The sequence below is a fragment of the Garra rufa genome, chromosome 14 (assembly GCF_049309525.1).
Source record: "Garra rufa chromosome 14, GarRuf1.0, whole genome shotgun sequence".
Lineage (NCBI taxonomy): Eukaryota > Metazoa > Chordata > Actinopteri > Cypriniformes > Cyprinidae > Garra > Garra rufa.
Genome location: NC_133374.1, coordinates 16,085,363 through 16,103,352, shown reverse-complemented (window position 1 = coordinate 16,103,352; position 17,990 = coordinate 16,085,363). Strand labels below are relative to the sequence as shown.

At 35.2% G+C, this 17,990-nt stretch overlaps 1 protein-coding gene across 4 annotated transcripts in view; it reads left to right on the top strand.

Annotated features, from left to right (window-relative positions):
* gdpd5b (glycerophosphodiester phosphodiesterase domain containing 5b) overlaps nucleotides 1-17,990 on the top strand; it is a 72,175-nt gene that overhangs the window by 34,363 nt on the left and 19,822 nt on the right. For all 4 annotated transcript variants that reach the window (XR_012338622.1, XR_012338621.1, XM_073818488.1 and 1 more), the window contains exons 3-9: nucleotides 5,992-6,095; nucleotides 9,421-9,514; nucleotides 9,701-9,760; nucleotides 10,030-10,128; nucleotides 12,249-12,342; nucleotides 13,442-13,587; nucleotides 16,115-16,197. Coding sequence is in view for 2 of the 4 variants with exons in the window: in XM_073818488.1 (XP_073674589.1) it covers nucleotides 5,992-6,095; nucleotides 9,421-9,514; nucleotides 9,701-9,760; nucleotides 10,030-10,128; nucleotides 12,249-12,342; nucleotides 13,442-13,587; nucleotides 16,115-16,197 (680 nt within the window). In the remaining 2 variants the exon portion in view is untranslated. The remainder of the gene's footprint in view (nucleotides 1-5,991; nucleotides 6,096-9,420; nucleotides 9,515-9,700; nucleotides 9,761-10,029; nucleotides 10,129-12,248; nucleotides 12,343-13,441; nucleotides 13,588-16,114; nucleotides 16,198-17,990) is intronic.

Here is a 17,990-nt window from a genome sequence, read left to right as displayed (position 1 = left end):
ACGGAAGTAAGTCCGACTCTTAACTGAAAGAATGCTTTGCATTTCCGGTCTGCATTGTTTCTAGTCAAATTAGGGTATATTCCGAGCTAATAAACTAATGTTAAACCTATTAAAATGTTTTTAAAAAGCACATGGCTCCATAGCGCCATCACTTGGCAATGTCGCCATGACCGTCATTTGTCAGTGCCTCACTTTAATGAGTGTGTAGATGACATGAAGCAGCGGAAGGTAGCTACATCAAAAACAGATGGAGGCTATTTAAATGGGTTCCTATGGAAACCGGAACAGAAAAGCATTCAATCTGACGTTAGAATTCGTAATGGCGGCGCTCATCGTTTACTCAGGAAAAAGGTCTATATATATTTATACTACAGGGCTAGCCTAGAATCTAGACGCGCCCCTAGCGGCAGCAAATTACATTTGCTTCCAAGGGCAGTCTAGTTACTCTCCGTTCACTTGAGATTTCTAATGCTGCGTCCCAATTCGCATACTATCCGTCCTAAATAGTATTCGAAAATAGAATTAGTATGTCCCAAATCGTAGTATGTTTGAAAAAGTGTTCCAAAGATTCCCGGATGGTCTACTACTTAACCTCAGAATTCGAAGTGCGGATCAATGCACACTCTAACGGCTAATATTGCCCACAACACACTGCGCCGTGAACGAGGATTCGATTAGAACTACAAACACGCATAAAAAGTGTTAAAAAACTACAAACATGGAGGATATGCGCGACCAACGGACAGATAGAGAAAGGGGTTTGAGTGATAAATAATCAGTGTGTAACCTGATAAAAAATATATTTTTTAAATGTTACCCTCGTTATATTTCATGTGCAGCAACATTATGAACTTTTATAATGATAGGTTTGGTCATTAACGTTTAAATGCATAATTATGCAAACACGAGCAGAAGAGTTCTCGGCATGAAAGACTTCTGAAAGAACGTGCCTCTTCATTTCTCTCTAATACGGTAGGAAATTAAATTAAACGAAATGTAGATAATGTTAACCAAATGTTAACTGTGATGATTGACAGGGCAGTTTAAACAGTGACAGGATTAAGCAACAGAGCGTCCGTTAAAAAAGCAGTTATGACGAAGTAGTATGTCCCAAAACTCGCCTACTATTCTGCTACATACTCAAAAGTATGTACTTTTTCTTCACAAAAAGAGTACATACTTTTAGGGCGTAGTATAAGTAGGCGAATTGGGACGCAGCATAAGAATCCAAAATCGACCGGGCCAATCACGAGTCGGTGGGCTTCTTCGTTGCTCTGATTGGTTGTAGCGCTATCCTATTGCGTGGAGAGGGAGTTTGAAAGACAACCGTTTATCCCACCCCTCTGGTTGAGCTCTGTCTATGGAGAGTGCCCAGACCCTACATTTATGTGGGTTTGGCTTGTCAGGCTACTACAGGGCCGTTGAATGCTTGAATCTGATTGGCTGACGAACGTTCTAGAGGCGTGCATTATATTCAGGGAAACGCACGGCGAACGTAGTAGTTCCAGGCAGCTTTAGACCGCAGTGCATGTCTATATCATTTCGCCATACGATTTCAGTTATTAAAAAAGGTCCTTACAGCCCAAAACAGCAAAATAACTAAAACCCACAATGACACTGGCCGAACTAATAAATACAGTAAACATCAGGATAAAAACGACAGATTATTTCCATGTTTTTTCCACAATATATTACGTTTTATTATGTACGGAAAGCACAAACTCTATTTCTCTCGCCCTCTCTCACAGACGCACACACATAACGTTACAGTTTGCACTCGCGTTAGCATTCGCGCTAATGTTGTTAGCGCTGCTCTGACGATTAACAACGTAAAAACGACATGACAGTTCTCACACGCGAGGTAACAACGGCGTGGTCTTGAAGAAAATGAACTTAAAGTTTAACTGTTAGTAGAGACGATGCTGCCAGTCACCCTTGAGAGACACAGACGTGAGAGAGGTAAAGTCATACACTTTCTCTCCCTCACTCTTTCCGTCTGTCTGCTTGTCTGTCGGTCTGTCTAAACTTCATTATTAACGCCATTATTTTGCTATTAACAGCCCAAGCGTCGTTACTAGTTCTAAAATGACGTTTTGGAACTAGCAACAAAGCTGTTGAATGAGCTGCGTAAGAAATTAATCCTACTCACAATAGCGTTTTAAGGATAAAAACGGGACGAATGTCTTGAAATATATCATTTGATCGATGTCTTGAGGTGTGGTAACTGTAGTATAGACCTTTTTCCTGAACACGGAAGTAAGTCCGACTCTTAACTGAAAGAATGCTTTGCATTTCCGGTCTGCATTGTTTCTAGTCAAATTAGGGTATATTCCGAGCTAATAAACTAATGTTAAACCTATTAAAATGTTTTTAAAAAGCACATGGCTCCATAGCGCCATCACTTGGCAATGTCGCAATGACCGTCATTTGTCAGTGCCTCACTTTAATGAGTGTGTAGATGACACGAAGCAGCGGACGTTAGTTATATTAAAAACAGATGGACTATTTGAATGGGTTCCTATGGAAACCGGAACAGAAAAGCATTCAATCTGACGTTAGAATTCGTAATTGCGGCGCTCATCGTTTACTCAGGAAAAAGGTCTATAAGTGGAATAATTGACGACAGGCCGTAGAATTCTACGAAAATAATGCACACCCGAGGTGTAACGGCCACTCCGCTTCGCGTCGTGACCGCATCACCACCTCGGGTGTGCATTATTTTCTAAGAATTCTACAGCCCGTCGTCAATTATTCCTTACATATCACTTCGCCACACGATTTCAGTTATTTCAAAGGTCCTTATAGCCCAAAACAGCAAAATAACCAAAAGCTACAATGACACTGGCCAAACTAATAAATACAGTAAATAACAGGATAAAAACGACAGATTATGTCCATGTTTTTTCCACAATATTATGTTTTATGTACGGAAAGCACATACTCTATTTCTCTCGCTCTCTCTCACTCACAGACACACACTCATACAGTTAGCACTCACGTTAGCATTCGCGCTAATGTTGTTAGTGCATCTCTGACGATAAACAACTTAAAAACGACATGACAGTTCTCACGCGAGGTAACAACGGCGTGGTCTTGAAGAAAATGAACTTAAAGTTTCACTGTCAGTAGAGACGATGCTGCCAGTCACCTTTGAGAGACACACAGACTTGAGAGAGGTAATTTACGATCTTAAACTCTCTCCCCCCTCTCTTGCCGTCCGTCTGCTTGTCTGTCGGTCTGTCTAAACTTCATTATTAACTGCATTAGTTTGCTATCAACGGCTCAAGCGTCGTTACTAGGTCTAAAATGAGGTTTTGGAACTAGCAACGAAGCTGTTGGATGAGCTGCGTAAGAAATTAATCCTACTCACAATAGCGTTTTAAGGATAAAAACCGGATGAATGTCTTGAAATATATCATCTGATCGATGTCTTGAGGTGTGGTGACCGCATCACCACCTCGGGTGTGCATTATTTTAGCAGAATTCTACGGCCCGAAGTCAATTATTCCGCTTATACTACAGTTACCACTCCTCAAGACATCGATCAGATGATATATTTCAAGACATTCATCCGGTTTTTATCCTTAAAACGCTATTGTGAGTAGGATTAATTTCTTACGCAGCTCATCCGCTTCGCGTCGTGACAGCATCACCACCTCGGGTGTGCATTATTTTCTAAGAATTCTACAGCCCGTCGTCAATTATTCCTTACATATACATATACATATATATATATATAATTAAAAGTTGTTGAGTTGATTAAAACAGCTGTTCCCAATGAATCAGGATAATTAGGATGCTTTAGAACAGTTTGGACTATTTGGAATGGTATAGAACTTTGGATTTTCCCATAGACTGTGACAGTTTGCAAAGGGTATGAATAATTTTGGACATGCCACTTTTTGTTCAAATGTAAATAAAAGCTGAGAAATATTTTTTTCCACAATGATGCCTCTTGTACATTGTCTTATTATCTTTTGGGAGAAGCCTGTGTAACTTTAAGTCAGAATTTGCCAGGGGTATGAATAAAATCGGGCTTGACTGTATATATAAATAAACAGATGTGTATATATAAATGTATGTATATATGTGACCCTGGACCACAAAACCAGTCTTAAGTCGCTGGGGTATATTTAGCCAAAAATACATTGAATGGGTCAAAATTATTGATTTTTCTTTTATGCCAAAAATCATTAGGAAATTAAGTAAAGATCACGTTCCATGAAGATTTTTTGTAAAATTCCTACTATAAATATATCAAAATGTAATTTTTGATTAGTAATATGCATTGTTAAGAACTTAATTTGGAGAACTTTAAAGGTGATTTTCTCAGTGTTTTGATTTTTTTGCACCCTCAGATTCCAGATATTCAAATAGATGTATCTCGGCCAAATATTGTCCTATCCTAACAAACCATAGATCAAAAGAAAGCTTATTTGTTTGATGTATACATCCCAGTTTTGTAAAATTTAACCTTATGACTGGTTTTGTGGTCCAGGGTCACATATGTATGTGTGTATGTGTATGTGTGTATGTATATTTATACTTGCAATATTGTGTCCACTTTTAGTGTATTTTCCAAGCAAATCATTTGCAGGAATTAGACGAAGTTGTCAGCCATATACAGGACTGACACTAAATCCCTAGGGTAGATTAAAGAGGAAACCCATTTAGAAAAATTACTATTAGAAAATTATAGTAACATTAGTGTATTCCAACATTAATTTATTAAGAAATAAATGTTTTATTTGTTTTTTTCATGGCTTATGTAATTGCTAGCCATTTCATTAAACTACAAACCCAATTTCATTTTGTGCCAGTGCACTATAAAAAGAAAAAAAATGCTATTGGTCGTCTGTGAGCCATATAAATGGTGATATTTTATGTGCGGCCATTACTCATGGTACATAATGTTAAGAGATTGCCTGTGCCAGGAGTGTATATTTTAGAACAAAAATGTGTGGGAAGTGCCAGTAATATGCTGAAAATGAAACTCAAAGAAAATATTCTTGAATACTTGACTCTCTATTTGTGGGAAATGCTAATCGAAGCCAAGTTTATCCACTGGAACATTTGAACCTGAGAACAAATATCATTGGCTGTCTACTAGGGTTACATGGTTTTAAATGAGCTTTCCAAATTTGCTAAAAATGTACTCCATCTCAGGCTATCCAAGTCAAAAGTGAAGCTTGTTTCTTCAACAGAGCATTGCATCACTCACTCTTTAACTAATGGATCCTCTGCAGTGAATGGGTGCCGTCAGGATGAGAGTTCAGACAGCTGATAAAACGTCAGAATAATGTACAAGTAATCCACATAAATCCTGTCCTTGTGGATTATTGTGATGTTTTTATCAGCTATTTGGACTCTAATTCTGACGGCACCCATTCACTGTGGACCCATTGGTAAATGAGTGATGTATTGCTATAGTACATTTCTCAAAATCTGTTCTGATGAAGAAACAAACTCATCTACATTTTAGATAGCCTGAAGGTGAGTAGATTATAGTATATTATAAATTTTGGGTGAACTATTTGTTTATGTTTGTAGGTTTTCAGTAAATGTAGTGTTTGACTTTCTTATACATTCTTTTAATGTCTTAGTTCAGAAAGTGAGAGCTTAATTCAAGAAACAAAAAAGGCTTTCTCACGTACCCTGCAGAGAGCAGAAATAATCTTTCACTAATGAATCTGTGATGAAGGCCTATCTCGCAATTAAAACAGCTCTATTCATAATAACTGAGTTTCATATGGGTATACGGTCATGTCCTGAGGCAGTATGAAAACTCTACATTAAATTTCACTCAATTTTTAAACAGCTTTGACAGTATTTTGAAATATTTGTTCTCGAGATTATCTTTTGGCACAGTTTGTCACAGTGACTGACTGTATTAAATCATGATGGCACAACCCTTTTAATAATACTGATGCTGATAGACACAAATTATGTAAGCGATTTATTTGAACTCCTATTTTGATTTCTTTGTTCCAGTGGGAGTGTTTGTGGTCCTTCATTCTGTTCTGCACTTTCTCCTTGCTACTGGTGTGGTTTTACTTCTGGTGGGAGGCCCACAATGACTACAGCGAGTTTAACTGGTGAGTAGGCCACATAAAATCACACGCTTTCATCAACGATTCCAAAATTTCTGTTTCTCTGAAGAGATACATCTAAGAAACTCATGAGCTTTCCCAAAACACATTTGGCATAATCCTATGCTTAAAGTAATCCAGAGTTCATAGAAAGGTCTCTGATAGAACAGATTGCATGTAATTTTAATAGATAGACTGGACTGTTCTTGGCTAGTTTTCAGAATAGTTTACAGCATACTGTGAAGTAGATTCTGTGTACTGCATACTATTTTTAGTATGTAAAACACTTAATTCATAAAAGGAGTGTTTTATTATCAAGTTTGTGTAAAAATGTCAGTTGTGAGTCAAATTAAACAAGAAAAAGAGGCTGAATTTAGGACCAAGTGCAATGTTCCTGCTGTACTAAGTATGTATGTAGTACACATGAAATACAGAAGTAAAATATACATATATAATGTACAGTTGAGGTCAAAAGTTTACATCCACCTTTCAGAATCTGCAAAATGTTAATTATTTTACCTAAATAAGAAGGATGCATGTTATTGTTTATTAAGCACTGACCTGAATAAGATATTTCACATCAAAGATGTTTACATATGGTCCACAAGAGAAAATAATAGCTATATAAAAATGACCCCGTTCAAAAGTTTACATACACTTGATTCGTAATACTGTGTTGTTACTTAAATGATCCACAGCTGTGTTTTCTTCAGAACAATCCTTCAGGTCCCACAAATTTTTGGGTTTTCCAGCGACAACTAAAGGACTCATATGCAACTATTACAGAAGGTTCAAATGCTCACTGATGCTCCAGAAGGAAAAATGATGCATTAAGAGCATGTGGCTGAAAACTTTTGAAAAGAACGGAGATGCAAAAAAATTCTGGTAAGAGTACAGTATTAAGAATCAAGGGGATGTAAACTTTTAAATGGGGTCATTTTTATAAATATAAACTATTATTTTCTTTTGTGGACTATATGTAAACATCTTGAAAATGAAATAAATATCTTATTCAGGTCAGTACTAAATAAACAATAGCATGCATTTTGTATGATCCCTCTTATTTTGGTCAAATAATTAACATTATGCAGATTCTGAAAGGGGGTGTAAACTTTTGACCTCAACTGTATATTGTTTTAATAATATATTTGCATAATCCTGTATAATATTAACAAGCTCACTAAAACACCCCCATTTACATTCAGTTGTGGTTTAGCTATTAAGTCACGCTTTGCCGTTTTTACAGTACCTTCTATTTTCTTGGAGCCACATGCTCTGTGAAACTGATTGAAGACATTAAAAACAACGTGACAATGAAAGCCATTGTTTGCTTTGTCCCTCAAGGTCATTTGCTCCTGATCTTTTTAATTCTTTCATCTCTTGTTTTCTTTTTCTTTTCAATGTCAATTCTCTCCTCCCTTATGTTGCCTCCACCTCCCCCCATGCAGTCTCAGGGGAGGGACATGAGTCCTTGATGTTACTGTAGAAGACAAGGTTGATTCACAACGACCTCCAGTTATTGCCCTGAGGGACTGTGCATGTAGAATCTGTGATCAGACAGGGGATGCATCTAGCAGGCAAACCCTTGATATGGCTCCACCCACTGAGATGCATTTAGCCAATCAATTCTGAAGGAGTGATTGCAGTGATCTATAATCTGCCCGCCCCCCTTTTTCCATTCTGATCCTAGGCTCAGAGTAACATACCAACATACTTTTGCTGCAGTATATGCTATATACACTACGATTCAAAAGTTTGGTTTCAGTAAGATTTTTCTTAAATGTTTTTGAGTCTTTATCGATTTGACGATGGCTAAATTTCGAATAGCACACTACCATAATTGTAATCTTACTATTCAGTCATTCAAAAAAAATGAAAGAAAGAAAGAAGATACTAAAATCTATAAATAAATGAAAATTAGAATTACATACACTACTAGTCAAAGTTTTTGAGCAGGAATATTTGTAATGTTTTTTTAAATAAGTCTTTTTTGATTCAAAGCAAAAAAAAAAAAAGCTTTTGTGCTATACCTTTCAAAAGCTTGGAGTCAGTATTTTTTTTTCTGTTTTTTGGGGGAAAGAAATTATAGAAATGAATATTTAGCAAGGATGTTTTTAATTGATCAAAAGTGATGATAAAGACATTTATAATGTTACAGAAGATTATGTTTCAGATAAATGCTGTTTTTCTGAACTTTTCATTCATCAAAAAAACCTGAAAAAATCCTACTCAGATATTTTCAACATAATAATAATAATAATAATAATAATAATAATAATAATAATAAATGTTTTTTTATTTTTTTTGAGCAGCAAATCAGAATATTAGGATGATTTCTGAAGGATCATGTGACTAGACTAAAAATGAGTAATAATGCTAAAATTCAGCTTTGAAATCACAGGAAGAAATTACTTTTTAAAATATTTCAAATAGAAAGCGGTTATTTTGAATAGTAAAAATATTTCAAAATTTTACTGTTTTTGCTGTACTTTGGATCAAATAAATGCAGGCTTGGTGAGCAGAAGAGACTGTTTAAAAATCTTTTCATGCAACTCAGTTATTTAATAATACTCTTAAGTTTTATCTTATTTTACTTTTATTTTTGGCTATTTATAATAAATTAAATATGCTATAAAATAAATTAAACATGTATGAACAAACATGGTGTACTCCTATTTGCAACTTGTTGAGGAATAATATATATTTTAAATATCAAAAATATTTCAAAATGTTACTGTTTTTGCTGTACTTTGGATCAAATAAATGCAGGCTTGGTGAGCAGAAGAGAAAAAAATCTTACTGTTCAAAAACTTTTGACTGGTAGTGTATGTGAACAAACAGACAAACAAACATGGTGTTTGCAACACATCGAGGAATAACCGCTTTAATAAACTAGTAAGCAGTATACAGGATTTACTGCACAGTATTCAACATAAGAACAAAAGCCAGTGTTCAATTCTGTTTAGATGTTGCAGAAAGCTAATACTGACCTTGATACTGTGCCCTATGGTCTCATGTGTTTTATCTCCCTTTGTTTCAAAGATACACACTAGGCAGATGATGCTTTTTGTAAAACAGATGCCTCTGTCATCCACCTTATTGGGAAAAGCATACTTATATAATCCTGAGCTCTCATAAGAGCAAGCAAGAGAACTGTGAAGCCAGTCAAAGCAAAGATTAGTAGCTTCTGTTTGTTTTTCAGAGGCTTGGTTATTTGATTAGGCCTTAATGCAGTCTGACCATTATGGAGTATATAAGACAACCAGGAATTCTAATGCTGAATTAACAATTTGCTAATGTTTTTTTTTTTTATGGTACTGTGCTCCCACAGGTTTTTATATAAGCGTTCAGGGGAGTGGAGTGATGGAACCGTTCCCATATTGGCCGCTACGGCAGCTGGTTTCACCTATATTGCATTTTTAATGGTGAGTTGTATCAGTGATACCGCATATTAAAACCTCTTCAAAACCACAAGTCTCGTCAGACATGTGCGTACATGTCACGGTTCAAAATTATTCTGTTTTAGCTCCATACCCCAATTATCTCTTCATCTGAACAGTTGCTCCCATCCAGTGTTTTACTGCATGTAATATTTGTCTTTATTGTTCCAGATTTTAGCCCTGTGCCATGTAGGTGTTGGGCAGCAGTTAAACCTCCACTGGCTCCACAAGGTACCCGTCAACCTCTGAAATGTTTTTTTTTTCCCAGAATAGAAAAAGAAAAGCTTGTCCGTTTGTGCGAGACAAACCAAATTAACCTTGACACAGTGTCACAAGCACCTCGTTACGCCCTGAGGCTAAGTTAAAGTAGTATTTCCTGTTTGTTCAAGAACAGAAATGGAGCATTGTGGATTTTCAGTGTAGTTTGCAGAATAAGTGAAGTAGAATTGCGTAAAATGAAGAGAAACTGAATGAAGTGGTCTGTGTTTTTTTCTCTTTAGATTGGTGTGACAGTCGCTTTGCTCACTACAATAATTGGCGTGATATGGGTCACTCAGATGTGGGGAGAGGAATGGGATGTAGTTTGGATTTCTCTTCAGGTATGCACTTTTACATGTCTGATTTCAAGGGTTTTTATGCCTCCCTCCACTGTCTAGACATTTATCTTACTATGTCTATGTTTTAGGAATGTAAGGAAATTATCAGTATCATGATATCGTGATAACAAAACTGTCTAGATATTATCGTGGTCACATGACGATATGAAACGATAGATCTTCCGGGCAAAAAGTGTCGTTTTTAAAATATATTTAAACTTCTTATTCTAACATAAAAGGTCTTTAAAGTTGTGTTTTGGGCCATTATGCTTTGACACATTATCTGTCAAATAAACTAAAACCGTTAGCGCAATATGGCTTGATCCCTTCATCAAGTCACATTGTTGAGGCAGTCAGCTCATGATCTGGTGTTTTCCACAACTCAGACCATTTCCGTTCACAGCGAATGAATTTAGTGAACTTGTTTATTGCATGTACTGTGAGTTTAGCGTGCGTTTGGGAATGCAACGGCCACCAGTTATGCTATATTTTTGCAGCAGATGATTTCAACATTTCACTAGAAGTGAGGCGCATTTTTGTAAGCCTGTTGTAAGCCAAAATAAAAGCTCTATTGCCATTTCCGACAAAATGAAAGCTTAAAGGCCACTTCCAGAACAAAAATTTACAGATAATTTACTCACCTCCTTGTCATCCAAGATGTTTATGTCTTTCTTTCTTCAGTCGTAAGGAACTTATGTTTTTTGAGGAAAACATTTCAGGATTTCTCTCCATATAGTGAACTTCTATGGTGCCCGTGTGTTTGAACTTCCAAAATGCAGTTTAAATGCAGCTTCAGAAGAAGAAGGGTCTTATCTAGTAAAATGTTATTTTCAAAAAATAAATAAAATATTGTATACTTTTTAACCTCAAATGCTCATCTTGTCTAGCTCTGCATGTACTCTGTGTATTCCGGTTCAAGACAGTTAGGGTATGTTGAAAAACTCCCATCTTATTATCTCCTTCAACTTCAAAATCGCCCTACATTGCTGTTTTAGCTTTTTTTGTAAAGGGTGTTTGATCTTCTTTACACAATCCCTTGTAAACACTTGGTCAGTACTTCTGCAGCGATGTAGGACAATTTTGAAGTTGGAGGAGAAAATGAGATGGGAGTTTGTCGACCTACCCTAACTGTCTTGAACCGGAATAACCGGAGTACACGCAGAGCTAGACAAGATGACCATTTTGAGGTTAAAAGTATATACATTTTCAATTTATTTATTTTTTTATTTTTTAGAAAATAACCGATCGTTTCGCTCGATAAGACCCTTTTTCCTTACCTGGGATCGTTTAGAGCCCTTTCGAAGCTGCATTTAAACTGCATTTTGGAAGTTCAAACTTGTGGGCACCATAGAAGTCCACTATATGGAGAGAAATCCTGAAATGTTTTTCTTCAAAAAACAAGTTCTTTATGACTGAAGAAAGAAAGACATGAACATCTTGGATGACAAGGGGGTGAGTAAATTATCTGTAAGTCTTTGTTCTGGAAGTGAACTTCTCCTTTAAAAGTGCAGTATGAATTGCTGACAGTTAGCGGTTTAAATGGGAAACTTTACTGCAGTTCATATTCATGCTATCTCTTTCAAGTGTAGAAATTAGGAAAGAAATATTGTATTATAAATTGTAACTGTAGTGTAAAGCACAAATAATATGCCTATGAAATATTCATTTTCATTTGTTTTGCAGAGCAATTGTTTTACAATATATGGCTACTGTCATTGTTGTTATTATATATATATGTTGTATATTATATTCTAATTAGTTTGGCTTCCTAAAACACCAGTGTGAATGTAATTTAGACTGAGACAGTATATCACAAATAGAAAGAGGGTTGAGTCCCTGGTAAAGTTCAGGTACAAGTCAATTCACTGACTTTTTTCTGACTTAAGTTTTCTTAGCTAAAAACATGGGTTGGAGGTCTTAATTTTGAACTCTCAAAGTAAATTAGATAGAAGTACATTTGATAGAATGTACAAAATATTGAATTTTTCCAATTTTTTTTTTTTTTAAATATAGTATCGTAAACTTCATATTGCGATTATTATCATATCGTGAGCTTTTGATATTGTTATATCCCTACTATGTTTGTGTATTTAGAGCCAATGAATGTCTCTGTTTATATTCAGGCTACTGGTCCTTTCCTTCACATCGGCGCTTTAGCTGCAGTTACCGCTTTGGCCTGGCTGGTGGCTGGACAAGTGGCGCGAGCAGAGAAAACCAGTAAGATGAATCCACCTCCTCGCTTAAAGATCAGTCTCTCCGTTAGTCATCATTATTAACTAGATGTTAATTATTAAAGGGATACACAGAGAAATCCTCTGTCCCGATACATTCCTGTCGTCACACAGAGACACATTGCTGTCTCTGCTAGCTCAATGCGCTGGTGTTTCATGTTACAGCATTAGGGCGGAAAATTAATATACTGCTATTGATTTCTCATTTCAGTTTACCCAAGCTCATCCGATTTAACTAAGCACAGATTTAACTGGCTCATCTCATTTAGTTAATCGGAAGACTTTCTCTTCATTCCTCAGGGGCATACACTGAGCTTAAACTACCGTTCAGAAGTTTCAGATGTTTCGTTTGGTCAATTAGGTTTTTGAAAGAAGTCTTTTATGCTCACCAAGCCTGCATTTATTTGATTCGAAAAAATACATTAAAAGCAGTAATATTGTAAAATCTAAAATTAGAATTTTCTGATCATTTACTCACCCCTGTCATCCAGAATGTTCATATCTTTCTTTTGAGGAAAACATTCCAGGATTTTTCTCCATATAGTGGACTTCAATAGGGATCAGTAGGTTGAAGGTCCAAATTGCAGTTTCAAAGCAGCTTTAAAGGGGTCTACATGATCCCAGCTGGGGAATAAGGGCCCTACCCAACCTTTTGAATCAAAGTACACAGGCGAAGAACTAACCTTTCCGATGTGATTACATAATGTGTGAAGTTGCACATCGCAGAGCTAGTGCAAGATGAGTATTTATGGTTAAAAAGTATATACATTTGTATTTTTTTTTTTTAGAAAACGACCAATCGTTTCGCTAGATAAGACCGTTATTCATCAGCTGGGATCCCTTTGAAGCTGCATTGAAACTGCAATTTGGACCCTCAAACCGGCTCCCATTTAAGTCCACTGTACGAAGAAAAATCCTGGAATGTTTTCCTTAAAAAAATATTTTCTCAATTTCTTTTCTTTTCTCAGTTTTTGACTGTAGATCATCGGGAAATTTTTATTCTGGAGTGAACTAATCCTTAAAGACATTTTTTTGAAGCTGTGCCTGAGTTGTAACTTCATATAACCAAGTTTTTGGTCCTCTAGGGTTTCAGGTGATGGTTCTCCTCATCTACCTGAGTGTTCTCCTCACGCTCTACTTTATTCCGCTGTCAATCACCTCACCCTGTATTATGGAGCGTGGGAGTCTCAAAGAAGCACCCGCTATCATTGGCCATCAAGGAGCACCAATGGTGAGATGCCAAATTGTCCACATCGTGCTGTGCACTTCCTGTCTTCCCTAGATGCTACATCTAACTCAGGCTACATCAAGGACTGCTGGAGGCGGTTTGGTCCTCTCTCTCTCTCTCTCTCTCTCTCTCTCTCTGTGCCTCTGTCTCATTCCCCTGTCTTTCCATCCCTCACTATCTTTCTCTCTTTCTTTCTCCCCCTGCATTTATCTTTCTCATATTTCTTTTCCCTGGCTTGTCAAAGCTAAATATAACTCGGGAAAGAGCCACTGAGAATCTCTGTGTAGGCGTTGTTCAAGGTTTGGTGGTTATGAAGGGTTTTCAATACACCCGTGTGTATCATTGGTCTGTTGTGAAATGGCAAATACGCTTTTAATGTGTGCATGCTATTTCTGTTTTATAGTGGCACAGAAATAAAAAATTGCAAAGGGTTTTGTACAGCTGTAGTCAAAATCAGTGTTTGTACAGTGTTACATTTCTGAACTAGATAAATTATATGTTTAATAATAAAGTATAGGTAACACTTTACAATAAGATTCATCTGTTAGAATTAGGCATTACTACATTAGTTAACATAAAGTTAACATTCTTTGATGAGTAACTTTTTATTCATCAAAGAATCCTAAAAAAGTATCACAGGTTCCAAAAAATATTAAGCTGCACAGCTGTTTCCAACATTGATAATAAATCAGAATATTAGAATGATTTCTGAAAGATCATTGTGACACTGAAAACTGAAGTAATGGAAAGTTCAGCTTTTCATCACAGAAATAAATTAAATTTTAAAGTATATTAAAATATAAAACTGTTATTTTAAATAGCAATAATATAAAAAAAATACTATTTTTTTCTGTATTTTTGATCAAATAAATGCAACTGTGATGAGCATAAGAGCCTTCTACAAATAAAAATTGTATAGATTACAAACATTTGAACACTTATTTTTTTTAGATCTATTTAGTAAAAAAAGAAAAAATATCATCTCTTGTCTGTTTTGACTTTATTTTTTCTACATTTTAACTATGTATAATATTTAATATAGTATTTATATAAATAAATATATAATCTCTTGTCTGTTTAGACTATTTTATATATATATATATATATATATATATATATATATATATTATTATTTTATTTTTTTTTTTAAATTTACATTTAGAAAAATAATTATATATTTATATATTCTTTATGATAATTATAGTAATTGTTTATATATACATATATATATTTTTTTACATTTATATATATTTTTATTATTATTTATTTTCTTGCTATATATTTTTTAAAATATAGAAATTTTGAACAATACTTATAATAATAATATTAATATTTGAATTTTTTTATATACTTTTTTTGGCTAAATATTTACATTTGGGAAAATAATTATAATATAAAATTTGATATAAATAAAATTCTTTAAAAATAATTATAGTAATTACATTTGGAAAAATAATTATATTATAATATAAAAAAGTGTACAGATTACAAATATTTGAACACTTATTTATTTTTAGATCTATTCAGTAAAAAAAAGGGATTTGCTTTATCAGAATATAATGTTCAAAAAATATTTTTTCTAATTTTGTGGGGTTTGTATAAAAACAAACAGATGTTTATTTGGTTTGTATTAAAATCACATATGAAGCACAAATTTACCTAATTTCCTTTGGGAAAAGCTGTTCCTCCTCTAAATAGGGCTACAGAAAAATAATTGAGAAAGAAAATGAATAGTAACATCTCATCATTCTTACTGGTGGCTTGTTAGCAGTAGTGTTATGTAACATTTCGACGAGCCTATTAGTGAACATTTTTTTACAACGTACAATAATTGTTCTCAGCCACTCCTAGCTACAGCTGTAACAGCCAAACTTGGGTTGAAAACACAAGCCTTTACAACACCGCAGGCGCTGGTTGGAGATCACAAGAGTAGTATCAACCACCATGGCTTTAAGAGCCAGAGAGTCATAACCATAAGGGCTCTCCAAAGACACATGCATACAAATCCTAATTTATTCCACTCCTCATTCTCTCGTGCTTCAAAAGAAGCTTCCTTTATTTTGCATTGATGTCACATGTACTAGTACATTTAGATCTGCAGCGTGCACATGATCTCAAGTTGCTGCTTGCATGCCTTTGCATAAGCATGAACCACAGAGGAGCTGTAGATTGTGCATGCGTCTGGCCCTCAAGCACTCAGTGAAACCTCCATGAGATGAGTTATTGATTTATATCCAAAGAATGAGGAAGAGGTATAGCTGCATAGCTTTAGGGTGAGAAGACTCTCACATTTGGATTAACGAAGATCTTTCCATTCTAAACTCAATAGGGTTTAAATATGTAATACTTTAGTCTGTATATCATTTTAATTTCTTAATCATTTAATGGATTTTACTTCCATTTCCATTCTGTTTTGGTTACATCATGCTTGAAGATAACAAATCCACTTGCTCACCTAAAATAATTAAATAAATTAGTATATACTGTATAAATGTATATAATATCTGTTTTCTCTTTTTCTCTCATTCAGCTCGCTCCAGAGAACACTCTCCTATCGTTCAACAGAGCTCTGCAGAGAAATGTTAGTGGGTTGGAGGCGGATGTGACCATCAGGTATTCATGCATTTATTCTGTCTGGTTCTCCTCTTGGTACAGTTCAATCAATAGATTATACAGAGCCGCTTGTGTGTGTGTGTGTGTGTCTCTCTAAAGGCACAAGGACACAGTGTGTGTTTCAAAGTGTGAATCCTTGTATGGCTGTGTGAGACTGCTATAATGAGAGGTTGGCATGAAGTCTCTTAGCCCAGTGAGCGCATAGCAATTGAACACTGGGATAGACAGGAAGACTTTATAAAGAAGCCCCCGTAAGCTATAATCTACTCTGCCTGCTTAACACGCATCTTTAGATAATGGAGCAGAAATTGTACTTCTGTTGAGTTGTAATTTATCTTGGTTAAAGACAGTCATCACTTAGGCTTTTTAGATGGAGATATCATCTCTTGTCTGTTTAGACTGTTGCTTTTTGATTTCTTTTGTGTATACAAATACAAGCAGTACTTTATGGACAGCATCTCTGGCATCATTTTGAGTACCAAAGAAAATTAATTTATCTAGAGTAATGGAGTTATTTTATTACTTTTTATAATATTTATTTTCTCACTATATGTATATTTATTTATTTTCTTAAACAATAATTGTTGAATTTTTTTCTTATATTTTCTTGCATATATATCTCATTATTTAAAAAAAGTTATGTTTATTTTCTTGCTGTATGCTTTTCCTTTAACAATAATTATAGCATTTTTTATTTTATTTATTTATATTTATTTCAATTTTGAATAATACTTATAATAATATACCATGCAAAAATGATATATATTTTTTCTATAAACAGTACTTATAGTATATACGGATTTACATTTTTAATGATACTTATATATATATATATATATATATATATATATATACAGTGCACAGCATAAATGAGTACACCCCCTCTCAATATATATAAAAGATGTATTTTCTTAATGATCACTAATATAATTCATGGAAAGATGGCAATATTTAAATGTATTGCAGAAATGAGTACACCCTGTATGTAATTCAGCAAATGTATAATATTCTAGTACTTAATATGTCCTCCAGAACATTAAGTATAGTGCTCTGACCCTTCTTGGCACTGAGTGTACAAGTTCATGGCAAATTTTCACATCTGTCCTGTTTAACTCCTGGAGGACGACCTCCTTAAATGCCCTGGTCTTTAATGGGGAGTTTTGCTTAGCTTGTCTCTACAGAATCCCCCACAGCTGCTCAGGAGTGTTAATACTGAGTGAAATACATGTCCACTGAAGGATTTTCACCTTGGGAGAATAAATATCCTCATTGTCATGCTGAAAAAATGCCCAGTAATGCAGGGAATGAGGGGAGAGTAGCATCTGCAGTTTCAGTTTTTTGTATTACATCACACAGTAGTGTGTAAATTCATGACAGCATTGATAAAGCACAGCTCCCTCACACCTTCAGCACTCATACATCCCTGTAGAAGAGCTTTACTACCACTGAACGTCACTGTACTGTAGGTACCAGGCACTTCTCGCTGTACTCCTCCTGTAGCAACACCAGAACATTTTGGATGCTTTTGGATCCGAAATGATTGACTTGGTCCCTTGACACCAGAGTATGGATTCCCAGAAGTCTATATTTTGTAAATATGGGCCTTGGAAGAGGTTAAATGAGTTTACTGTGCCTTGGGCTACAGTAGGTAATTCTAGTGGTGACAATAACCATGCATGTCACTTCTGCAGGCTGCTTCGTACTCTGTGAGGTAAAGTGTCACTCTTTTCATAGCTTTTGCCGGCTCTGCACTCTTACATGGTATTTCTCCACCTCATTTTGTAGCAAAAATT